This window comes from Lethenteron reissneri, chromosome 7 (genome assembly GCF_015708825.2).
Source record: "Lethenteron reissneri isolate LAM-NWPU_2019-01 chromosome 7, ASM1570882v1, whole genome shotgun sequence".
Lineage (NCBI taxonomy): Eukaryota > Metazoa > Chordata > Hyperoartia > Petromyzontiformes > Petromyzontidae > Lethenteron > Lethenteron reissneri.
The window spans coordinates 6,374,160-6,399,462 of NC_083785.1; the positions used below are offsets into that span (position 1 = coordinate 6,374,160).

At 53.6% G+C, this 25,303-nt stretch overlaps 1 protein-coding gene across 4 annotated transcripts in view; it reads right to left on the minus strand.

Annotated features, from left to right (window-relative positions):
- Nucleotides 1-25,303, minus strand: part of LOC133356531 (low-density lipoprotein receptor-related protein 2-like) — a 69,962-nt gene that overhangs the window by 9,880 nt on the left and 34,779 nt on the right. For 3 of the 4 annotated variants that reach the window (XM_061574108.1, XM_061574118.1, XM_061574091.1), the window contains 13 exons: nt 15,136-15,219; nt 13,897-14,604; nt 13,015-13,128; nt 8,568-8,678; nt 7,478-7,587; nt 6,874-7,090; nt 6,605-6,745; nt 5,259-5,531; nt 3,645-3,941; nt 3,032-3,073; nt 2,179-2,288; nt 846-1,044; nt 1-87 (listed from right to left, as the gene is read on the minus strand). The exon at nt 1-87 is cut by the window's left edge and continues 51 nt beyond it. In XM_061574108.1, coding sequence (XP_061430092.1) covers nt 1-87; nt 846-1,044; nt 2,179-2,288; nt 3,032-3,073; nt 3,645-3,941; nt 5,259-5,531; nt 6,605-6,745; nt 6,874-7,090; nt 7,478-7,587; nt 8,568-8,678; nt 13,015-13,128; nt 13,897-14,604; nt 15,136-15,219 — 2,493 coding nt within the window. The remainder of the gene's footprint in view (nt 88-845; nt 1,045-2,178; nt 2,289-3,031; nt 3,074-3,644; nt 3,942-5,258; nt 5,532-6,604; nt 6,746-6,873; nt 7,091-7,477; nt 7,588-8,567; nt 8,679-13,014; nt 13,129-13,896; nt 14,605-15,135; nt 15,220-25,303) is intronic. The other variant, XM_061574100.1, reaches the window with a different exon arrangement.

The window sequence follows — 25,303 nt, forward strand, 5'->3', positions numbered from 1 at the left end:
GGCAGGTGCAGGAGAAGGTGCCGTTCATGTTAATGCAGTCGGCGTTGGGGTCGCAGTAGCTGTTCTTGTCTGCACACTCGTCCACGTCTGTTCGTTTGGGGAGGTGGGGGGCGGGGGGAGGGGGCGAATTCCGGCGGCGTTCCCGTTATCACGTTAAATTCAACAACATCGTCATCATCATCATCAGCATCGTCAGCCGTGGGAAATCCACTGCTGGTTGAAAGCCTCGCTCCCCAAACCCGTCGTCGCCTCTCCCGACCCTGCGATGTAACAATTCGCTTGGGGAATTTCCAGGCGTTTCCAGGCCAGCCGAGCGACATAGCGTGCCCTAGGCCGGCCCCGGGGCCTTCGCCCAGTGGGATGTGCCCGGTAGAGTTCCAGGGGGAGTCTATCGGGGGGCAATCTTACCGGGTGACCGAATCACCTCAACTGGCTCCTCTCGATCCAGAGGAGCAGCGGTTCGACTCCAAGGCTCTCCCGGATCACCGAGCTTCTCCCCAATTATGGAGAGTGAGCCCAGCAACCATGCGGAGAAACCTCAATTCGGCCCCTTGTACGCGTGATATCATTCTTTCGGTCATTACCCACAGCGCATGACCATAGGTGAGGGTGGGAATGTAGATCGACCTGTAAACCGAGAGCTTTGATGCTGGCACACGTGGCCTGCTCTGTCTCTAAATTAACATCACGGTCTCGTTGACGTCCACCGGTTAATACACCAGCAACGTTAATACACCCGCAGCATGAATAAACCCTTAACATTAACCAGGGTGGCCACGGGGCTTGAACCAGAAACCTCCAGTAACAAGCGACAAACGTGCCACCACCAGGCCCACGTCACCCACCTGTTATGCTGACGTTGAGGATGGTGATGTTAATGAAGCTTTTGGTGGAGTTATACAGTGCGTCGGCCACTTCCGACCAGCTCGAGACATTCCCAGGACTCAGAAGGATTTTCAGGTCTGCGTTAACGCTCCCGTTCCAGAACCTCTTCACGATGATGCCCACGTAGGAGTTCAGCCTTTTAGACATCTCTCGGTCCAGCTGCAACGGCAATCGGAGAGGCGAAGCGTTGAGATGAGGCGTGCAGACAGATTTCAAGGCAGAAGGGCAGATTGACAAGAGCCATTTATAATTATAACAATAACAATCATCATTTCGAGCCGTAAAGCGGCACACAGTAATTCGCTCAGTCTGGAATAGAGAGAACAACTCGGAGGGGCGAGGAGGAACCGCAGATAAGGAGGACAGGTAGCAGCAGCAGCCAGGTGGTCGAGCCGGCGCAAAATCCCCCACCCCCCGCCCACTCCCAAGTTCTACGGTCCTCTATATATCGAGGTGTTATCGGCCAATTTATGAGAATTCACATGCAGGAGGAAACCGTAGTGCCCGGATAAATCCCAGGAGCGCGAGAAGGCAATTCTCTATGCCGTAGAGATGGAAAGGAGTGGAGTTCATGTTTGCCTGTACGGCCATTCTCGTGGCGAGCCAGAGTTACGGGCACCTACTCGACGCCCGCCGGAAAGGAGTTTGACAACATCTGTGTGCGGTGATCCACCAATCCCTCGCTGCTGCTGCTGCTGCTGCCTCCGCAGCGCTGGACTACAGGCAGCAGCCACGTGCAGCGGGGCCGCCACCGCTAAGATTTACAGATCTGATGGACAGATGCAGTTTCACAGGAAGCCCTTTGGGCTTAGCCCAAAGTGGTGGGCCTCGTGTGGCGGCGTGGGATGTGTCCGGCCCTCGGCCCGTAGGATGCCCACGCCTGACGTAGGCCAAAAGAGCGCACGAATGCAGTAGTGGTGCTGGCCTCAACGGGGTGCCCTATGAAAAATTATTTTAAGCGCCCACCCCCAAACCCCTTTATAAACTCCAAGTGAGATGACAGAAGTGACAGAGAGAAAATAGACAGATGCAGCGATACTGGAGAGCCGGTGAAAAAGATGGCATTAGGCGAGAGAGGAGAGATAGAAACGAGGCAAAGACGAGAGTGAGTCATTATCCAATAACAAATGTTAAAGCCGACATGTTGAAGTTATTCATTACCTTTCCATTGAGTTTAGTTTTGTTGAGACTAAAACCTGAGCTGACATTTAGTTCTGACCCCACTTGCTGTACAAACCCAGGGCTCCCTGGGGCTGAGTTTGCTCACGGCCAGTGGGGACGAGGGGGCATTACCTCGGTCTTCAGTTCTGCGGCGAGTGCCGAAAACTCTTTGGACGTCGGAGACTCGAGGTTTTTGTCGAACACGCGGTCGATCCGCAGCGTGGCTTCATACCGGTTGAAATCTGCGGGGAAGCACGATCATTTTTACACAAGTGCGCATCTTAAGTTTTTTTCCTTTCCTTTCCATGAGCGAGCCTCAAGCGAGGCTTTCTCTGGGGAAAACATTTGAAGACAGTAAAAATTCAAACGTGTACAAAAACTTAGGAACATGAAGCGTGCATAGTTGACTTTAGTAAGGCACGAGGTGTAATGGGGGTGATTAGCGGCGCACTGCGCTTGCGACCCAGAGGTTGACAGTTCGATCTCCCGGCACGGCAGTCGAGTGCCTTCAATCCTCCCCACCTGTGTCCATCCAGCAGAATAAATGACAGCCGATCGGCATGTCGCGTGTAGTGGGATAAAGTGTGGGTATCGTGCATCTTCCAAGAAGTCTGGCATGCAGCTGCTTGCTCACGCTACCGCTGGCGAAAGGGCCTCCACTACAGGGAGCCTTTCGGGCGTTTTTGGCAAACTCTTCCACACCGGGCAGGTGTTTTGGAAGAGTTGGGAGTGCCCACACTTTACCCCACCGAAGGCAACTTGTCGATCGACTGTGCTGTACCCATTCATTCCGCTACCCAAATCAGAGGCCACGCTACGCCCAAACAAATAACTACCCACACGTTAAAATGTACGCCTGAAACGGTGGAACTTTTCCCGCGGTAAACGTCTCCGTCGCGAGGCTGCGCTACGGAAGGAGGTGGCGAGCCGCTTTGCTCTGTGATTGCTCTGTGTGGAGTACGACACAGGCCGGACGAGGACTCACCTCTGCAATCCGTATCGGGCAACCCTCCAGACGGACAGCTCTCTGTTGAGTAAAGAGAAACGCGGAGCATGACTCGATGAAGCAGACGTCCGACGGTAACCCTCGCGTCACCGGCAAGTCGATGAAACTCCCAAACACAGATAACCGGGCGGCTCTGGTTCAAATCCAGGCAGCTGATGTCAGCAAACTGAGTCGCAATGATCGACTTTGCACGCAACTAACGCATCGCGAGTACCGCCCATGGCCCTGCTTGGCCCCAAGCCAGATTCAGATGTCTTCTTGTGAGGCCAGCGTATCACGGAGTGGCCATGTCTCGGCTCGGCAAATAGCCAGTGGAGAACCATCCACACCGTGAGGGGCCTGTGCTGGCCTGGCTCGGATACGACAGCGGAAAAAGCCAACCCCCTGCCCGCTCCCCTCCACTCCCCCTCCCGCTCCCTTCGCCCTCCCTCCCGCTCCCTCCCCCTCCCGCTCCCCTCCCACTACACTCCCCTCTTGTCCCCACTCCCCTGCCCGCTCCCCTCCGCTCCCCCTCCACTCCCCCTCCTGCTCCCTTTCCCCTCCCTCCCGCTCCTCCTCCTCTCCCGCTCCCCTCCCGCTCCCCTCCCCGTACCCGTGGAGAGAACTCCGTTGTTGGAGTTGGTGGGGAAAGCGGCGGAGCTCTTGACGCCGTTGCTCACGGTGAAGAGCGCCACGCTGTAGCTCTTGCCCCACACCAGCCCCACTACCCGCTGCTTGAGCCCCGTGCCGTCGCTGGTGTTAAAGACGCGCCACTCCGCCATGGAGGAGTTGTTGTCGGTGGACGCCACGCTCAGGGTGAACCAGTCGAACTTGCCGCTCGGAGCGTCCCACGTGACAGTGATGGAGGAGAACGTCTTGCTGGCGTGAACGTTCACCGCCGTCAGGGGCTCTGTTGCGGAGACGATGGCAATGCAGCAGGGTCATCGTCGTCGTCGTCATCATCGTCATCATCGTCATCATCATTGTAATCGTCGTCGTCATCATCATTGTAATCGTCGTCGTCATCAAGATCGTCGTCGTCGTCATGATCATTGTAATCATCGTCATTGTCGTCATCATCATCATTATCATCGAATTTGTCACCGTCATCATCGTTGTCCTCTTTATGATTGTTTAAATAATTACGTAATTTGATAATCATCGTTGTCATTATCATTGAATCAATCACCATCAACATTAATCGATCATCATAATTTAATCCATCATCGTTTAATCAATCGTCATCATATAATCAAGCATCAGGCTGTCGTCATGATGAATAAAACGTATTTACAAATTCACATGGGCCATCAATATTATCGCTCTTAAGCACTCGTTATCATCAACCACACTCCACCCATTGCTGGATGAAGGCATCCTCAAGCCGCCTCTCATGATCCCAACACACGCACGCGAGATTATTTTATCGCGGATCGCATCGCTCCATCTCCGCGGCGGACGCGCTCCGGAGTAGCGGCGTCACCTCCTTCAGCTGCCACTCCGTCGTTCGTCTCGACCCCCGGGCGCCGTCCCGTCTGGCGACGCGTGCTCCCCAAAGCCCCTCGTTCGTCCCGTCAAATAGTGGGCGCCACAGTGGCAAGATGTTAGGTACCTCGCCTGGTATACGGGAGGTCGTGGATTCCATCCCGACGTCTGCTGTATATTTGGAGTTTGCGTGTTTCTCTCTCACGCGTATTTGGCTGCTGTACATTTTAATTGGCTGCTGTACATTTTCACGCAATAAGCCACTTGGTTGAGCTATCATTTGTGATAGGCAGGTCGCTTCTGCAAAAGAGCTACATAGCTCAGTGGGCCTTGCCCGTCATAATAAATGAATAACTATCCTCTCCCCTCTTTAAAGGCACCGGTACCAACGGGAGTGGAGTCGCTGCCGTGTTTGTTGTTGTTGTCGTTGTTGTTGGCACCGTTGTTGTTGCGTGCGCTCGTGCACCGCTGCCAATGCAGCAGCAGCGCCGCGAAAAGAAATAGGTAGCTCAATCGATTACTTAACACGCTGGGACATCGCAACGATGGTGCAGCGAGCGCCGTGTCACGCGCTCGTGATAAGAGGAGAGCGAGAGAGAGAGAGTGAGCACACAGAGAGAGTGAGCACAGAGAGAGAGTGAGCACACAGAGAGAGTGAGCACAGAGAGAGAGTGAGCACACAGAGAGAGTGCAGCTCCACACTCTCCACGAACCGCCCCCCCCCCCCCCCCGAGCGCCGTACTGGTCGTGGCGTTGAGCTGCACGGCATCGCCCGTCAAGTTGCCGCGGTAGCTGTGGACCGTGAAGCTGTACGTGGCGCCGGGCAGCAGCCCCGAGAAATTGACGCGCAGCTCGGAATCGGGCAGCGACTTCCAGGCAACCACCGGATTGCCACTGCCTGCGAGTGTCAGCGTGCAGTTGAAGCCGTCCACAGAGCCATTGGGGTGCAGCCAGCTCAGGTGAAGCTCCGTCGTCGTTTGCAACGACACGCTGACGTTCCATGGGGGTGGAGGCGCTGCGGTGGGGTGGGAGGAAATGGGGGGGGGGGGGAGCAGACGAGGGAAGAGAGAGTGGGGAGTCACTCCAGAAGCAGTGCTGACCAGTGATCATTTCAGTCAGAATGTCAATGTTGTAGTCTTGTTGTTTTGTTTATGAAAGTATCTCACTGCAAAATCTCTGAAGGTGGAACAAACCGTTTGCAAGGGTGTCCAGGGTGTCGACTGACAAGGAGACAGCAAACACGCGTGCTGACATGTTAGTCTTAGTCTGTCGATTATTGCAGTCGCTCGGTCCAGTCGACTAAAGCAGTCTCAGGTTCAGGTGACCGTCAGTCAGAAACTGTTGCTTTGATTTCCCTCCCCAGGCCCACACACACAGACGGGAGCAGCCGCAAACAGGGCGACCTCACAGTCAACATTTACCGAATCATCTTCACAAAAACACGCGGGGCGTTGTGACGTTGAAGGCAACGATCCGCAAGCTTTAGAAGAGACGGCTTGCGTGCGGCGCGCCGAGCGAGTGTCGTGGCGCGCACGGGCAGCGTGGTTCTGGGCAGGTGCCTTACGTCGTTCGCGTGGAAATTTGGAAAAGGGGCCGAGGGCCACGCGACGGCTCTGACCGAATTCGCGTCGCGAGACCCTCGCGCCCCGCTTGGCGCGGGGATTTTTACGACGGCGTCAACTCGGCGGCGAGCGGGATCGCAAGCTCGGCTGCGCAGAACGGCGCCGCGTGCTGAGCTCGCGCGACATCCGCTCCGTGGCATCGCAGGTTGCACGCAGAGCCATCCCCAGGGTATGCGGGTGAATCAGAATATTTATTCATACTGGAGGAATCCGATGAGCTATAAAGCTCTTTTTAACAGATGTCCAGTAGGGGGCGGTAGTTTGAAGCCATCGGGGGGGGGGGGGGGGGGGGCCCACGTGGTGGGTGAGTTGCCCCGGGTCCCGCAACACCCCCCCCTCGCCCGCCCACTACGGACGGTCCTGGTCGCAGACGTCAAAGGTACGGACTCAGAGTCGCGCTGTTTGTGAGTAGCGGTCGCCGCGACTCCGCGCGCGGCGAGGACAGGCGGCGTCCGCAGGGCCTCACCCAGGCAGTCTCTTCCCACAGAGTACGCGGAGACGTCCTCGTAGAAGGGCAGGCACGAGCAGTTGAAGGAGCCCTCGGTGTTGGTGCACGTCCCGAACGGCGAGCAGTCGTTCAGCGTCGAGTTCTGGCACTCGTCGTAGTCTGCACGCACAAACATCCCCCGCAACGCCTTGAACAGAACGTCGGCGCTGTTGGCGAGTAGCCCACTGTGCTGACCGTCACGGCACGCGACGGGGAGTGGGGGTCGGGGTGGCGAGCGCGACGCTCACCGGACATCACGACGGACGAGACGTTCATGGGAAGTTTCGTGTCGTTGGCCACGGCGAGCAGGATGTTTCTCAGGCCGTTCTCCACCGTCTGCATGGTCATGTTTACGACATTGTCCACCGCGATGATGCTGTCCACCACGATGCTGCCCTTCTTGAAGGATTTCACCACCACCTTCACGTTGTCGCTCTTCAACTCAACCTTCAAGTGACTGTTCATCTGTTAAGTAAATGGATAAAACGGAAGTAAATAAAAATCAAGCGCACGCACGGATCCTGCAACGCAATTGACACGCCGCGTTTGTCCACCTCGAGGTGGTCGTTTAATTTTTTACCGCCAGGTTTTTTGGGCGATAATCCTTTAATCGATGTGGTGCGGTTTTCTCTTGGTCGAGTCCCCGAATGGCAAACGCAACCCCGGACTAAAATTTAATTCGTACTGGATCACCACTATGAGAGTGATCGTGCCCGCTGTGACAGGGACACACACACATGGACGGACGGATACGCAGACGGACAGACAGAGCGCATGCGTTCGTTCACGCTTTCAACTTTAGTTGGAGAGCTTTCAAAACCAACAAGTTCCAGACTCTGCTTGGCCTCTCACCGATGTTTCCAGTTTTTTTTTCATTGTTTTGAATTTTTCCGAAGATTCGTTTTCCAAATCGCTGTCGAATTCTTCCTCGATCTTGGTTTTCGACTCGAAGACTTTCATTTCTGAAAAAAACAAAACAAAACGAAAGGAATCATCGGGCGCAATCAAAACCCTGATGGCCGACGGCTCGGGACCGGCCATGGAATAGCAGCCCAGGATGGCAAAGATGCCCCCAGAAGGAGTGGAACGTCCTCCCAGGAGATTGGAAGCAAGGAAGCGCAGGGATTTAGAGACGGATATTTTACCGTCACGGGAGCATGCGCCGCATCCCTACATCCAGCAGTGGATAGATCGTGGCCGATGACGATCGGCGAATGTGGAAGTTTGGTTTGCACCCTCAATTTGGGGGAGGCGGTGGGGGGGGAGGCATGATAGCCGTTGCCATCGCTTGCTTAATTTCCAAAGAGTATCCTCTTGTTGAGGGAGCTGCTGTCCTGAGAAATCCATACACGTTCCTGGGACATCGCCCGTTACTTAATAGTGCGATGCGCAAGACAAATGTGAGATGGTATTCGTCATCATGCGGCGTCTCCTTCCCGTGACACGTCCCGGATTTTTCTGTACCCCAGAGGTGGAGACCCCTGCACGATGTAAAACTATTAACTATTTTTATTTTACCAGCTAAGGCCCACTGAGCTATGTAGCTTTTTTTCGGATAGCTCAACAAAGTGGCTTACCGTGTGGAAATTGACAGCAGCCACATACTCGAAACGCACGTTTCTAAATATAGAGGGGAAAACCGGAGAACCCGGAGAAAAAATCCACGTGACCGTGGGGAGAGAGACACGCAAGCTCTAAATATACAGCAGGCATCGCAGTCGGGATCGAACTCACGACCTCCTGCAGACCAGGCGACGGAATTAACATCTCGCCATCAGAGCCTTCCTCGTTCTCGGTAAACTCTCACGATCACAGTGAGTTTCGTGGTGGCAATTAAATTCTCCAAGGGATCGAACTTACGACCTCCTGCATACGAGGCGAGGGAGATAACATCTCCTAGCCACCGCAGTGCCCTCAATGTAAAACGCGCGACAGCGGCTACCTTCTTGGCATAAGTCTCCGCGGAAGCCGATGGGACACGCGCAGGTGTAGTTGCTGGGCTTGTTGATACACTCGGCGCGGTGACGGCACCGGTGCTGGTCGCAGTAATTGACTGCACGCACACACGCACGCACGCGCACGCACGCACACGGGGGGGGGGGGGGGGTTCATCACGTGCATTCGTTGAGCGCGCGCGGCCCTGAGAGGCACACAACGCGCACGCGTGAGGCAGGCCGCGACAGACGCAGTGCCGGCAGTGGCTATCGATGGTGTGCAGGCGGTGCAATTGCGCCGTGGGCCCGAGCACTGAGCTAACGAGGAGGGGGTGGAAATTAAACACACGGCACGACTGCGATCGCGTTCCTGGCACCACTGCCATCGATGAATTGCATCAGCTCGTTCGATTAGTGGGAAAAATTGAAGGAAAATATATGGGTAAAAAAAAGTTTTAAGCAGTGCCCAAGTCATCGCATCTTGACAGGTGAACATTTGCCAAATGGAAGCAAGGGGTTGAGCCTGGGCAGTGCTTGGATGGGCGACGGCCATGCATAACAGGTGCTATAGGCTGCGGTGGGGCTACGTGGTGAGTGGCACAGGGCAGTGGGGGAACATCCCACGTCTATGCCCCCCGCCTTCACCAACCCGCACTGACCAGCGTGGTGAAGTATGGTCAAGTAACCCCCACGACCCACACTGCGTGAGGAGGCCCTTATTTAGCAGTTGATTGGCAAGGCGCTGTCTTGCACGTCGTTATTATTATTGTTGTTGTTATTTAGTAGCTGGTGCATTTAAACATTGATTTGTGTGAGGCCCTCATTGGCAGTGGATGTGTGGTTGCTGGGTGATGCATGTTGCTGTTGTGGTTCAACTGTTAGAAGGAAGCTGTTAGTTACGTTACATTCTCCATGACACGAACGCGAGACATCGTCCTTATGAGCTGTTAGTTTCCTGACAATCCCCGTGACACTGACACGTGACATCGCCGTTAGAAGCTGTTAGTTCAGTGACAATCCCCGTGACACTGACACGAGACATCGTCCTTATGAGCTGTTAGTTCCGTGACAATCCCCGTGACACTGAGACGTGACATCGCCGTTAGAAGCTGTTAGTTCAGTGACAATCCCTGTGACACTGACACGTGACATCGCCGTTAGGAGCTGTTAGTTCAGTGACAATCCCCGTGACACTGAGACGTGACATCGCCGTTAGGAGCTGTTAGTTCAGTGACAATCCCTGTGACACTGACACGTGACATCGCCGTTAGGAGCTGTTAGTTCAGTGACAATCCCTGTGACACTGACACGTGACATCGCCGTTAGAAGCTGTTAGTTCCGTGACAATCCCCGCGACACTGAGATGTGACATCGCCGTTAGAAGCTGTTAGTTCCGTGACAATCCCCGCAACACTGACACGTGACATCGCCGTTAAAAGCTGTTAGTTCCGTGACAATCCCCGTGACACTGAGACGTGACATCGCCGTTAAAAGCTGTTAGTTCCGTGACAATCCCTGTGACACTGACACGTGACATCGTCCTTATGAGCTGTTAGTTCCATGACAATCCCCGTGACACTGACACGTGACATCGCCGTTAGTTCAGTGACAATCCCCGTGACACTGACACGTGACATCGCCGTTAGTTCAGTGACAATCCCCGTGACACTGACAAGTGACATCGCTGTTAGAAGCTGTTAGTTCCGTGACAATCCCCGTGACACTGACACGTGACATCGCCGTTAGAAGCTGTTAGTTACGTGACAATCCCTGTGACACTGACATGTGACATCGCCGTTAGGAGCTGTTAGTTCCGTGACAATCCCTGTGACACTGACACGAAACATCGCCGTTAGAAGCTGTTAGTTCCGTGACAATCCCCGTGACACTGAGATGTGACATCGCTGTTAGAAGCTGTTAGTTCAGTGACAATCCCTGTGACACTGACACGAGACATCGCCGTTAGAAGCTGTTAGTTCAGTGACAATCCCCGCGACACTGAGACGTGACATCGCCGTTAGAAGCTGTTAGTTCAGTGACAATCCCCGTGACACTGAGACGTGACATCGCCGTTAGAAGCTGTTAGTTCAGTGACAACCCCTGTGACACTGACACGAGACATCGCCGTTAGGATCTGTTAGTTCAGTGACAATCCCTGTGACACTGACACGAGACATTGCCGTTAGGAGCTGTTAGTTCAGTGACAATCCCCGTGATACTGACACGAGACATCGCTGTTAGAAGCTGTTAGTTCAGTGACAATCCCTGTGACACTGACACGAGACATCGCCGTTAGGATCTGTTAGTTCAGTGACAATCCCTGTGACACTGACACGAGACATCGCCGTTAGGAGCTGTTAGTTCAGTGACAATCCCCGTGATACTGACACGAGACATCGCCGTTAGAAGCTGTTAGTTCAGTGACAATCCCTGTGACACTGAGACGTGACATCGCCGTTAGAAGCTGTTAGTTCCGTGACAATCCCCGTGACACTGAGATGTGACATCGCCGTTAGAAGCTGTTAGTTCAGTGACAATCCCCGTGACACTAACACGTGACATCGCCGTCAGAAGCTGTTAGTTCCGTGACAATCCCTGTGACACTGACACGAGACATCGCCGTCAGAAGCTGTTAGTTCCGTGACAATCCCCGTGACACTGACACGAGACATCGCCGTTAGAAGCTGTTAGTTCAGTAACAATCCCCGTGACACTGACACGTGACATCGCCGTTAGAAGCTGTTAGTTCAGTGACAATCCCCGCGACACTGACACGAGACATCGCCGTTAGAAGCTGTTAGTTCAGTGACAATCCCCGCGACACTGAGACATGACATCGCCGTTAGAAGCTGTTAGTTCCGTGACAATCCCCGTGACACTGACATGTGACATCGCCGTTAGAAGCTGTTAGTTCAGTGACAATCCCCGTGACACTGAGACGTGACATCGCCGTTAGAAGCTGTTAGTTCAGTGACAATCCCTGTGACACTGACATGTGACATCGCCGTTAGAAGCTGTTAGTTCAGTGACAATCCCCGTGACACTGACATGTGACATCGCCGTTAGAAGCTGTTAGTTCAGTGACAATCCCCGTGACACTGAGATGTGACATCGCCGTTAGAAGCTGTTAGTTCAGTGACAATCCCCGTGACACTGAGACGTGACATCGCCGTTAGAAGCTGTTAGTTCAGTGACAATCCCTGTGACACTGACATGTGACATCGCCGTTAGAAGCTGTTAGTTCAGTGACAATCCCCGTGACACTGACATGTGACATCGCCGTTAGAAGCTGTTAGTTCCGTGACAATACCCGTGACACTGACACGTGACATCGCCGTTAGAAGCTGTTAGTTCCGTGACAATCCCCGTGACACTGAGACGTGACATCGCCATTAGGAGCTGTTAGTTCAGTGACAATCCCCGTGACACTGACACGTGACATCGCCGTTAGAAGCTGTTAGTTCCGTGACAATCCCCGCGACACTGACACGAGACATCGCCGTTAGGAGCTGTTAGTTCCGTGACAATCCCCGCGACACTGACACGAGACATCGCCGTTAGAAGCTGTTAGTCCCGTGACAATCCCCGTGACACTGACGTTCGTTTTTGGCACGTTAATTGTTAATTGAATTAAAGGAGCAAATGCGTGATATAATAAAACGAGAAAGGACAAGCTTGCTGCTGGCTGAGCACGCGATAGCCCGCGGCGTTTAAAAGCCACGGCTTCTCCGTGTTTGTCAGCCTCCCCCCTTGCACTCTCCATGTTTTTGGACGTGCGAGACGATGTGCAGACCTCGGAGGGAAAAGCACAAGTTGCTGGTGTTAGAAGCCCGCGGTTAGTTTCACCACGTTCCGCGTGACACCGATTGCCCGGCACTGCCGCCCCGTGGCGCTTGCACCACTTTTCCACTGGCACGTCCGAGCCGAGCCCATTGCGGGGACCTCACGGTTTTGTTTCCCCCCACCGGCTATTTGCCGAGCCGAGCCGGAACCCAAACCGCGATGCGCTGGCCTCGCAAGAAGACATGTGTGTGTTTGTATTGTGGAACTTCGTTTGCACCGTACGTAGCCAACCACACTAATCGGAGGTGCGGGAGGAAGGACAACAAACTAAACTCAAAATGACTTTTAAAGAAATGAGTTTTCAATCTAAATTATTTAAAAGCACACAGCTCCGAGTGGCTTCCTAATAGCACCATCTGACTCGGGGCCAAGCAGGGCCAGGCACGGGGCTCCCACCACATTCCTCGCTACACTGAGAGGACGTGGAATCCTCACGTCAACTGTACACGCGTGTCTCAACCCGTTTGTCGATTGTGACGTCGGCGGACCGGCTCGGCTACTGCAGTGGACCGGCTGGCTTGGCTGGCTTGGCTCAGTTGTGCGGTGGAAAAGCAGTCATTGTCACGCCTGCCCGGGGAACGGATGGCTGGCTGCCAGGGCAGCTGGACGTACTGATTTCACAAAACTCTCCCAAGAAGGCGGTCCCGCAGTCGCACAGCGGCAAGGTGGTGTTGCTTTGGCACTGCCCGCTGTTGTTGCACGGGTTGGGCAGGCACCTGTCAAAGCCTGTTTAGTTTTTGTAAAAAGTAAAAACACACGCGCGCACCTCCGATTAGCATGGTTGGCTGCGTACGCTGCGAAAGAAGTTCAACATAAGGTGCATTCATACATCAGACACGTGGCTCGCGTTCCTTCCGTCTGCTTCCTCCTCTCCCCCTCACTTGGGGACCTTGAGCCTTGAACACGGCAGGGAGATCGAGGGCGGCTTCCCCTCGCCTCCCTCGACAGGTGAGTTTCGGGTGACGCCGCCACCTCAACCGCAGGGCGGCGTCATACCCAGAACAATGGCGCCGACATACGCGGGCAGGAGTCCAACCGAGGTGATTTGAATCGCACGGCCGATTGTATCCACTGCACCACAATAACTTAGTAACACCCCGCCACAAACACACAGGTACACGATCAAACACACAGCTGACAACTGCAAGTTGAACATTGTAAATAAGTTAAAGGTAAAGGCGCAGCCCTGCAATAGCTCACTCACGCTACTGCTGCCGGAAGGGCCTCCACTAGAGAGCCCCTCTAGCATATAGGCCCACTGCTCTTCCACACTGGCCAGACGACTCGGAGTGCCCACACTTGACCCCACCACGCGCGCCCTGCCCATCGACGTAACAGAGGCGCGGCAACTTGAGCAATCCGCGGCACTCCTTCGACCGCTACGCCGGGGAGACCGAACCGCACCGCGTTGCAACAGTCCGGCGCGCTGTCCGTTCCACCGCGACGGCGCCGACCTGCCCAAGGGCGCTGGCTAGGCGCAACGGACTCACTCACCGGTGCTCTTAACGCTGGTTGTGGGGGGCGTTGTCGGCGTGCTGGTGCTGATGACACCCGCGCTGGTGCTGGGCGACTGAGAGCTCGTGCTGCTAGGGGTTGTGGCGGTGCTGGAATTTGTGGTTGTGGTGGTGGTGGTGCTGGCAGTCGTGGTGGTGCGGGGGGTTGTGGTGGTGCTGGAGTTTGTGGTGGTGCTGCTGGGGATTGTGGTGGTGATGGGGGTTCTGGTGGTGCTGGGGGTTGTGGTGGTGGTGCTGGGGGTTGTGGTGGTGATGGGGGTTGTGATGGTGCTGAAGTTTGTGGTGGTGCTGGAGTTTGTGGTGGTGCTGGGGATTGTGGTGGTGATGAGGGTTGTGGTGGTGGTGCTGGGGGTTGTGGTGGTGATGGGGGTTGTGATGGTGCTGGAGTTTGTGGTGGTGCTGGAGTTTGTGGTGGTGCTGGGGATTGTGGTGGTGATGAGGGTTGTGGTGGTGGTGCTGGGGGTTGTGGTGGTGGTGCGGGGGGTTGTGGTGGAGCTGGTGTTTGTGGTGGTGCTGGGGGTTGTAGTGATGCTGGTGTTTGTGGTGGTGCTGGTGTTTGTGGTGGTGCGGGGGGTTGTGGTGGTGCTGAAGCTTGCGTCGCCACCACCGCTGCCGGGCAACGTCGAGTTCACGCCGCCGAGCGTGCCGTTGCTGGGTTGCGTCCCCGTCACGGACGTTGCCGCGGTGTCTGGAACAAGAAGAGGGTGGTCACGGTGACGACGCGCCCCGTGCCACACTATCGCGCGTTTTCGCCATGACACGGCTCTTCCATTTGGGAACGCTTTCCGCACAACGCGGAACGCGCGCACCGTTATAACGCGGCTTCTGAGCGAGTTAGCTTTGGTAATTCACGCCGATACAGCTGCATGACGTATGCCTGCCACTAAGTGAAACACTATTCCCCGTGTTAAAACATTTAATTTAGTCCGTTGAATTATTTCTTTTTACTTACGAAGAGCAGCTTCTGTTTGACATTTAAATACGCGGTGTGGATTCAACAGCAACGAGGCAGGACATGGGCCACACTCAAGATCGGGGTTCGGGACGCGGCGCTTATCCAGGCAGCGGAAACCAGAGAAAATCCTCGAACAAAAGACGCAACCGGAGTTCCATGCAGGTTGTCACCAACCAGCCCGCCCCAAACGAAAAGACTGAACACAAATGCCGGATGAATGAAGACTGTGCCGGGAGGAGCTTCTGAGAGGCGTCGCTCACTCACCGGGACGCGCGGTGCCATTGCTGACGATGGCGTCCGGAGGTCTCGCGCTGGAGGAGGTTGACACGCCGGACGTGACCGTGATGCCTGGCACGCGAGACACCGGGCGTTAGGGCAGCGCTCGTAAGACTCTGAACGCGTCAGTGGCGCTTGGAGTGAGGGCGGACAGCTTGCGGGGGTTAGCGGCGGCTGCGATCGACCGTTGTGCTACGGCGGCTCAAGGGAGGGGCAGTACATGTGTTGAACTTTCAAACCTCTGAAGGAGGTAGGAAGTCGGATCCTGACAATTTTGGGCCACATTTTTCTGTGGAGTAAAATTTGGAACCTTTGAGGTCAGGCATTACAAAACGTGCACGCTCCGAAAACGTGCACTCATTCCAAAACATGCATCGCATTTTCCAATTTTAATAAATAACAACTACTTTTATCATGTTAATCGTGTCACTACAACCCCGCAATGTCACCACTCCCACCAGTCACTCACAGCTAAATGAATGTTAACGATCACGTCGGCATGCACGTGCAATGCACTGCGAACTTAATAGCAGCTACTCGAACTTACAAGCGCTTGTCCGTGTACGGCCGCTGTACGTGTGTAACACGCACTGCCGCCGTACCCGCTGTACGCATGAATGCTGTTCAACGTTGAATGAACGTCACACTTCAACTTTGCTGCAACGGCGCCGGACCAACGATGCAAATGACGCGTCGAAGCACACGTCACCTTCAGCGCGTGCATAACAGTCGACGCGTTGATGCATGCGTCACCTTCAGCGCATGCGTAACAAGCGACGCGTTGACACATGCATCTCCTTCAGCGCGTGCGTAACAATCGACACGTTGACGCATGCGTCACCTTCAGCACATGCGTAACAGTCGACGCGTCGTCACATGCGTCACCTTCTGTGCATGTGTAACAGTCGACGCGTTGACGCATGCGACACCTTCACGGCGTGCGTAACAAGCGACGAGTTGAAGCATGCATCACCTTCACGGCCGGCAAGGCCCGCCACTACATGCCGACACCACGTGCTTAGCCAATGAGCGCACGTGCATTGTCGCGTTACCTGTGGCGACGGTGCTGGGTGTGGGGATGGGCAATGTGAGGTTAGTAGCCGCGGTTGGATTTGTCGCACTTCCTGTGCCATTGACGTTAGGAACTGCAGCAGGAGCACTGGTGTTAGAAGCGGGAGTTGGTTTTGGCAAAGTCTCTGTGCCATTGACGTTAGGCTTTGCCGACGTAGCACTGGTGTTAGAAGCAGGGGTTGATATTGGCACAGTCTCTGTGACACCGACGTTAGGCTTTGCCGACGTAGCACTGGTGTTAGAAGCAAGAGTTGGTATTGGCACAGTCTCTGTGACACCGACGTTAGGCTTTGCCGACGTAGCACTGGTGTTAGAAGCAGGAGTTGGTTTTGGCACAGTCTCTTTGACACCGACGTTTTGCTTTGCCGATGTAGCACCGGTGTTAGAAGCGGGAGTTGGTATTGTTACAGTCTCTGTGACACCGACGTTTGTCTTTGCCGACGTAGCACCGGTGTTAGAAACGGGAGTTGGTATTGGCACAGTCTCTGTTGCCCCGACGTTAGGCTTTGCCGATGTAGCACCGGTGTTAGAAATGGGAGTTGGTATTGGCACATTCTCTGTTACCCCGACGTTAGGCTTTGCCGACGTAGCACCGCTGTTAAAACCGGGAGTTGGTATTGGCACAGTCTCTGTGACACCGACGTTTTGCTTTGCCGACGTAGCAATGGTGTTAGAAGCAGGAGTTGGTATTGGCACAGTCTTTGTGGCACTGACGTTAGGCTTTGCCGATGTAACACCGGTGTTAGAAACGGGGGTTAATATTGGCACATTCTCTGTGACACCGAGGTTAGGCTTTGCCGACGTAGCACCGGTGTTAGAAGCAGGAGTTGGTATTGGCACATTCACTGTGGCACTGATGTTAGGCTTTGCCGATGTAGCACCGGTGTTAGAAACGGGGGTTAATATTGGCACATTCTCTGTGACACCGACGTTAGGCTTTGCTGACGTAGCACCGGTGTTAGAAGCAGGAGTTGGTATTGGCACAGTCTCTGTGGCACTGATGTTAGGCTTTGCCGATGTAGCACCGGCGTTAGAAGCAGGGGTTGGTATTGGCACATTCTCTGTGACACCGACGTTAGGCTTTGCCAACGTAGCACCGGTGTTAGAAGCAGGAGTTGGTATTGGCACAGTCTCTGTGGCACTGATGTTAGGCTTTGCCGATGTAGCACCGGTGTTAGAAGCAGGGGTTGGTATTGGCACAGTCTCTGTGACACCGACGTTAGGCTTTGCTGATGTAGCACCGGTGTTAGAAGCGGGAGTTGGTATTGTTACAGTCTCTGTGACACCGACGTTTGGCTTTGCCGACGTAGCAGCGGTGTTAGAAACGGGAGTTGGTATTGGCACAGTCTCTGTTACCCCGACGTTAGGTTTTGCCGATGTAGCACCGGTGTTAGAAATGAGAGTTGGTATTGGCACAGTCTCTGTTACCCCGACGTTAGGCTTTGCAGATGTAGCACCGGTGTTAGAAACAGGAGTTGGTATTGCCACATTCTCTGTGACACTGGCGTTAGGCTTTGCCGACGTAGCACCAGTGTTAGAAGCAGGAGTTGGTATTGGCACAGTCTCTGTGACACCGACGTTAGGCTTTGCCGATGTAGCACCGGTGTTAGAAACGGGAGTTGGTATTGGCACATTCTCTGTGACACCGACGTTCGGCTTTGCCGACGTAGCACCGGTATTAGAAGCAGGAGTTGGTATTGGCACAGTCTCTGTGGCACTGATGTTAGGCTTTGCCGATGTAGCACCGGTGTTAGAAACGGGAGTTGGTATTGGCACAGTCTCTGTGGCACTGATGTTAGGCTTTGCCGATGTAGCACCGGTATTCGAAGCAGGAGTTGGTATAGGCACAGTCTCTGTGGCACTGATGTTAGGCTTTGCCGATGTAGCACCGGTGTTAGAACTGGGGATTGGTATTGGCACAGACTCTGTGACACCGACGTCAGGCTTTGCCGATGTAGCACCGCTGTTAAAACCGGGAGTTGGTATTGGCACATTCTCTGTGACACTGGCGTTAGGCTTTGCCGACGTAGCACCGGTGTTAGAAACGGGAGTTGGTATTGCCACATTCTCTGTGACACTGGCGTTAGGCTTTGCCGACGTAGCACCGGTGTTAGAAATGAGAGTTGGTATTGGCACAGTCTCTGTGACACCGACGTTAGGCTTTGCCGAAGTAGCACCGGTGTTAGAAACGGGAGTTGGAATTGGCACATTCTCTGTGGCACTGATGATAGGCTTTGCGGATGTAGCACCTGTGTTAGAAATGAGAGTTGGTATTGGCACAGTCTCTTTGGCACTGATGCTAGGCTTTGCCGACGTAGCACCGGTGTTAGAAACGGGAGTTCGTATTGGCACAGTCTCTGTGGCACTGATGTTAGGCTTTGCCGACGTAGCACCGGTGTTAGAAACGGGAGTTCGTATTGGCACAGTCTCTGTGACACCGACGTTAGGCTTTGCCGATGTAGCCCCAGTGTTAGAAACGAGAGTTGGTATTGGCACAGTCTCTGTGGCACTGATGTTAGGCTTTGCGGATGTAGCACCTGTGTTAAAAATGAGAGTTGGTATTGGCACAGTCTCTGTGACACCGACGTTTGGCTTTGCCGACGTAGCACCGATGTTAGAAACGGGAGTTGGTATTGGCACAGTCTCTGTGGCACTGATGTTAGGCTTTGTCGATGTAGCACCGGTATTAGAAGCAGGAGTTGGTATTGGCACAGTCTCTGTGGCACTGATGTTAGGCTTTGCCGATGTAGCACCGGTGTTAGAACTTGGGATTGGTATTGGCACAGACTCTGTGACACCGACGTCAGGCTTTGCTGACGTAGCACCGGTGTTAGAAACGGGAGTTGGTATTGGCACAGTCTCTGTGACACCGACGTTAGGCTTTGCAGATGTAGCACCGGTGTAAGAAACGGGAGTTGGTATTGGCACAGTCTCTGTGACACTGACGTTAGGCTTTGCCGACGTAGCACCGGTGTTAGAACCGGGAGATGGTATTGGCACAGTCACTGTGACACCGATGCTAGGCTTTGCCGATGTAGCACCGGTGTTAGAAACGGGAGTTGGTATTGGCACAGTCTCTGTGACACTGACGTTAGGCTTTGCTGACGTAGCACCGATGTTAGAAACGGGAATTGGTATTGGCACAGTCTCTGTGACACTGATGTTAGGCTTTGCCGATGTAGCACCGGTGTAAGAAACGGGAGTTGGTATTGGCACAATCTCTGTGGCACCGACGTTAGGCTTTGCCGACGTAGCACCGGTGTTAGAAACGGGAGGTGGTATTGGCACAGTCTCTGTGACACCGACGTTAGGCTTTGCCGATGTAGCACCGGTGTTAGAAATGGGAGTTGGTATTGGCACAGCCTCTGTGACACTGGCGTTAGGCTTTGCCGACGTAGCACCGATGTTAGAAGCAGGAGTTGGTATTGGCACAGTCTCTGTGACACCGACGTTAGGCTTTGCCGACATAACACCGGTGGTATAACCGGGAGTTGGTATTGGCACAGTCTCTGTTACCACGACGTTAGGCTTTACCGATGTAGCACCGGTGTTTGAACTGGGAGATGATATTGGCACAGTCACTGTGACACCGATGCTAGGCTTTGCCGATGTAGCACCGGTGTTAGAAACGGGAGTTGGTATTGGCACAGTCTCTGTGACACCGACGTTAGGCTTTGCAGATGTAGCACCGGTGTAAGAAACGGGAGTTGGTATTGGCACAGTCTCTGTGACACCGACGTTTGGCTTTGCCGACGTAGCACCGGTGTTAGAAACGGGAGTTGGTATTGGCACAGTCTCTGTGACACCGCTGTTAGGCTTTGCCGACATAGCACCGGTGTTAGAAACGGGAGTAGGAATTGGCCCATTATCTGTGACACCGACGTTTGGCTTTGCCAACGTAGCACCGGTGTTAGAAACGGGAGTTGGTATTGGCACAGTCTCTGTGACACCGACGTTTGTCTTTGCCGACGTAGCACCGGTGTTAGAAACGGGAGTTGGTATTGGCACAGTCTCTGTTGCCCCGACGTTAGGCTTTGCCGATGTAGCACCGGTGTTAGAAATGGGAGTTGGTATTGGCACATTCTCTGTTACCCCGACGTTAGGCTTTGCCGATGTAGCACTGGTGTTAGAACCAGGAGTTGGAATTGGCACATTCTCTGTGACACCGACGTTTGGCTTTGCCGACGTAGCACCGCTGTTAAAACCGGGAGTTGGTATTGGCACAGTCTCTGTGACACCGACGTTTTGCTTTGCCGACGTAGCAATGGTGTTAGAAGCAGGAGTTGGTATTGGCACAGTCTTTGTGGCACTGACGTTAGGTTTTGCCGATGTAACACCGGTGTTAGAAACGGGGGTTAATATTGGCACATTCTCTGTGACACCGAAGTTAGGCTTTGCCGACGTAGCACCGGTGTTAGAAGCAGGAGTTGGTATTGGCACATTCACTGTGGCACTGATGTTAGGCTTTGTCGATGTAGCACCGGTGTTAGAAACGGGGGTTAATATTGGCACATTCTCTGTGACACCGACGTTAGGCTTTGCCGACGTAGCACCGGTGTTAGAAGCAGGAGTTGGTATTGGCACAGTCTCTGTGGCACTGATGTTAGGCTTTGCCGATGTAGCACCGGCGTTAGAAGCAGGGGTTGGTATTGGCACATTCTCTGTGACACCGACGTTAGGCTTTGCCAACGTAGCACCGGTGTTAGAAGCAGGAGTTGGTATTGGCACAGTCTCTGTGGCACTGATGTTAGGCTTTGCCGATGTAGCACCGGTGTTAGAAACGGGAGTTGGTATTGGCACAGTCTCTGTTACCCCGACGTTAGGCTTTGCCGATGTAGCACCGGTGTTAGAACCAGGAGTTGGAATTGGCACATTCTCTGTGACACCGACGTTAGGCTTTGCCGACGTAGCACCTGTGTTAGAAACAAGAGTTGGTATTGGCACAGTCTCTGTGACACCGACGTTAGGCTTTGCGGACGTAGCACCGGTGTTAGAAACAGGAGTTGGTATTGCCACATTCTCTGTGACACTGGCGTTAGGCTTTGCCGACGTAGCACCAGTGTTAGAAGCAGGAGTTGGTATTGGCACAGTCTCTGTGACACCGACGTTAGGCTTTGCCGATGTAGCACCGGTGTTAGAAACGGGAGTTGGTATTGGCACATTCTCTGTGACACCGACGTTCGGCTTTGCCGACGTTGCACCGGTATTAGAAGCAGGAGTTGGTATTGGCACAGTCTCTGTGGCACTGATGTTAGGCTTTGCCGATGTAGCACCGGTGTTAGAAACGGGAGTTGGTATTGGCACAGTCTCTGTGGCACTGATGTTAGGCTTTGCCGATGTAGCACCAGTATTCGAAGCAGGAGTTGGTATAGGCACAGTCTCTGTGGCACTGATGTTAGGCTTTGCCGATGTAGCACCGGTGTTAGAACTGGGGATTGGTATTGGCACAGACTCTGTGACACCGTCGTCAGGCTTTGCCGATGTAGCACCGCTGTTAAAACCGGGAGTTGGTATTGGCACATTCTCTGTGACACTGGCGTTAGGCTTTGCCGACGTAGCACCGGTGTTAGAAACGGGAGTTGGTATTGCCACATTCTCTGTGACACTGGCGTTAGGCTTTGCCGACGTAGCACCGGTGTTAGAAATGAGAGTTGGTATTGGCACAGTCTCTGTGACACCGACGTTAGGCTTTGCCGAAGTAGCACCGGTGTTAGAAACGGGAGTTGGAATTGGCACATTCTCTGTGGCACTGATGATAGGCTTTGCGGATGTAGCACCTGTGTTAGAAATGAGAGTTGGTATTGGCACAGTCTCTTTGGCACTGATGCTAGGCTTTGCCGACGTAGCACCGGTGTTAGAAACGGGAGTTCGTATTGGCACAGTCTCTGTGGCACTGATGTTAGGCTTTGCCGACGTAGCACCGGTGTTAGAAACGGGAGTTCGTATTGGCACAGTCTCTGTGACACCGACGTTAGGCTTTGCCGACGTAGCCCCAGTGTTAGAAACGAGAGTTGGTATTGGCACAGTCTCTGTGGCACTGATGTTAGGCTTTGCCGATGTAGCACCGGTGTTAGAACTTGGGATTGGTATTGGCACAGACTCTGTGACACCGACGTCAGGCTTTGCTGACGTAGCACCGGTGTTAGAAACGGGAGTTGGTATTGGCACAGTCTCTGTGACACCGACGTTAGGCTTTGCAGATGTAGCACCGGTGTAAGAAACGGGAGTTGGTATTGGCACAGTCTCTGTGACACTGACGTTAGGCTTTGCCGACGTAGCACCGGTGTTAGAACCGGGAGATGGTATTGGCACAGTCACTGTGACACCGATGCTAGGCTTTGCCGATGTAGCACCGGTGTTAGAAACGGGAGTTGGTATTGGCACAGTCTCTGTGACACTGACGTTAGGCTTTGCCGACGTAGCACCGGTGTTAGAAACGGGAGTTGGTATTGGCACAGTCTCTGTTACCCCGACGTTAGGTTTTGCCGATGTAGCACCGGTGTTAGAAATGAGAGTTGGTATTGGCACAGTCTCTGTTACCCCGACGTTAGGCTTTGCCGATGTAGCACCGGTGTTAGAACCAGGAGTTGGAATTGGCACATTCTCTGTGACACCGACGTTAGGCTTTGCCGACGTAGCACCTGTGTTAGAAACAAGAGTTGGTATTGGCACAGTCTCTGTGACACCGACGTTAGGCTTTGCCGACGTAGCACCGGTGTTAGAAACAGGAGTTGGTATTGCCACATTCTCTGTGACACTGGCGTTAGGCTTTGCCGACGTAGCACCAGTGTTAGAAGCAGGAGTTGGTATTGGCACAGTCTCTGTGACACCGACGTTAGGCTTTGCCGATGTAGCACCGGTGTTAGAAACGGGAGTTGGTATTGGCACATTCTCTGTGACACCGACGTTCGGCTTTGCCGACGTAGCACCGGTATTAGAAGCAGGAGTTGGTATTGGCACAGTCTCTGTGGCACTGATGTTAGGCTTTGCCGATGTAGCACCGGTGTTAGAAACGGGAGTTGGTATTGGCACAGTCTCTGTGGCACTGATGTTAGGCTTTGCCGATGTAGCACCGGTATTCGAAGCAGGAGTTGGTATAGGCACAGTCTCTGTGGCACTGATGTTAGGCTTTGCCGATGTAGCACCGGTGTTAGAACTGGGGATTGGTATTGGCACAGACTCTGTGACACCGACGTCAGGCTTTGCTGATGTAGCACCGCTGTTAAAACCGGGAGTTGGTATTGGCACATTCTCTGTGACACTGGCGTTAGGCTTTGCCGACGTAGCACCGGTGTTAGAAATGGGAGTTGGTATTGCCACATTCTCTGTGACACTGGCTTTAGGCTTTGCCGACGTAGCACCGGTGTTAGAAATGAGAGTTGGTATTGGCACAGTCTCTGTGACACCGACGTTAGGCTTTGCCGAAGTAGCACCGGTGTTAGAAACGGGAGTTGGAATTGGCACATTCTCTGTGGCACTGATGATAGGCTTTGCGGATGTAGCACCTGTGTTAGAAATGAGAGTTGGTATTGGCACAGTCTCTTTGGCACTGATGCTAGGCTTTGCCGACGTAGCACCGGTGTTAGAAACGGGAGTTCGTATTGGCACAGTCTCTGTGGCACTGATGTTAGGCTTTGCCGACGTAGCACCGGTGTTAGAAACGGGAGTTCGTATTGGCACAGTCTCTGTGACACCGACGTTAGGCTTTGCCGACGTAGCCCCAGTGTTAGAAACGAGAGTTGGTATTGGCACAGTCTCTGTGGCACTGATGTTAGGCTTTGCGGATGTAGCACCTGTGTTAAAAATGAGAGTTGGTATTGGCACAGTCTCTGTGACACCGACGTTTGGCTTTGCCGACGTAGCACTGATGTTAGAAACGGGAGTTGGTATTGGCACAGTCTCTGTGGCAGTGATGTTAGGCTTTGCCGATGTAGCACCGGTATTAGAAGCAGGAGTTGGTATTGGCACAGTCTCTGTTGCACTGATGTTAGGCTTTGCCGATGTAGCACCGGTGTTAGAACTTGGGATTGGTATTGGCACAGACTCTGTGACACCGACGTCAGGCTTTGCTGACGTAGCACCGGTGTTAGAAACGGGAGTTGGTATTGGCACAGTCTCTGTGACACCGACGTTAGGCTTTGCAGATGTAGCACCGGTGTAAGAAACGGGAGTTGGTATTGGCACAGTCTCTGTGACACTGACGTTAGGCTTTGCCGACGTAGCACCAGTGTTAGAACCGGGAGATGGTATTGGCACAGTCACTGTGACACCGATGCTAGGCTTTGCCGATGTAGCACCGGTGTTAGAAACGGGAGTTGGTATTGGCACAGTCTCTGTGACACTGACGTTAGGCTTTGCCGACGTAGCACCGATGTTAGAAACGGGAATTGGTATTGGCACAGTCTCTGTGACACTGACGTTAGGCTTTGCCGATGTAGCACCGGTGTAAGAAACGGGAGTTGGTATTGGCACAATCTCTGTGGCACCGACGTTAGGCTTTGCCGACGTAGCACCGGTGTTAGAAACGGGAGGTGGTATTGGCACAGTCTCTGTGACACCGACGTTAGGCTTTGCCGATGTAGCACCGGTGTTAGAAATGGGAGTTGGTATTGGCACAGCCTCTGTGACACTGGCGTTAGGCTTTGCCGACGTAGCACCGATGTTAGAAGCAGGAGTTGGTATTGGCACAGTCTCTGTGACACCGACGTTAGGCTTTGCCGACATAACACCGGTGGTATAACCGGGAGTTGGTATTGGCACAGTCTCTGTTACCACGACGTTAGGCTTTACCGATGTAGCACCGGTGTTTGAACTGGGAGATGGTATTGGCACAGTCACTGTGACACCGATGCTAGGCTTTGCCGATGTAGCACCGGTGTTAGAAACGGGAGTTGGTATTGGCACAGTCTCTGTGACACCGACGTTAGGCTTTGCAGATGTAGCACCGGTGTAAGAAACGGGAGTTGGTATTGGCACAGTCTCTGTGACACCGACGTTTGGCTTTGCCGACGTAGCACCGGTGTTAGAAACGGGAGTTGGTATTGGCACAGTCTCTGTGACACCGCTGTTAGGCTTTGCCGACATA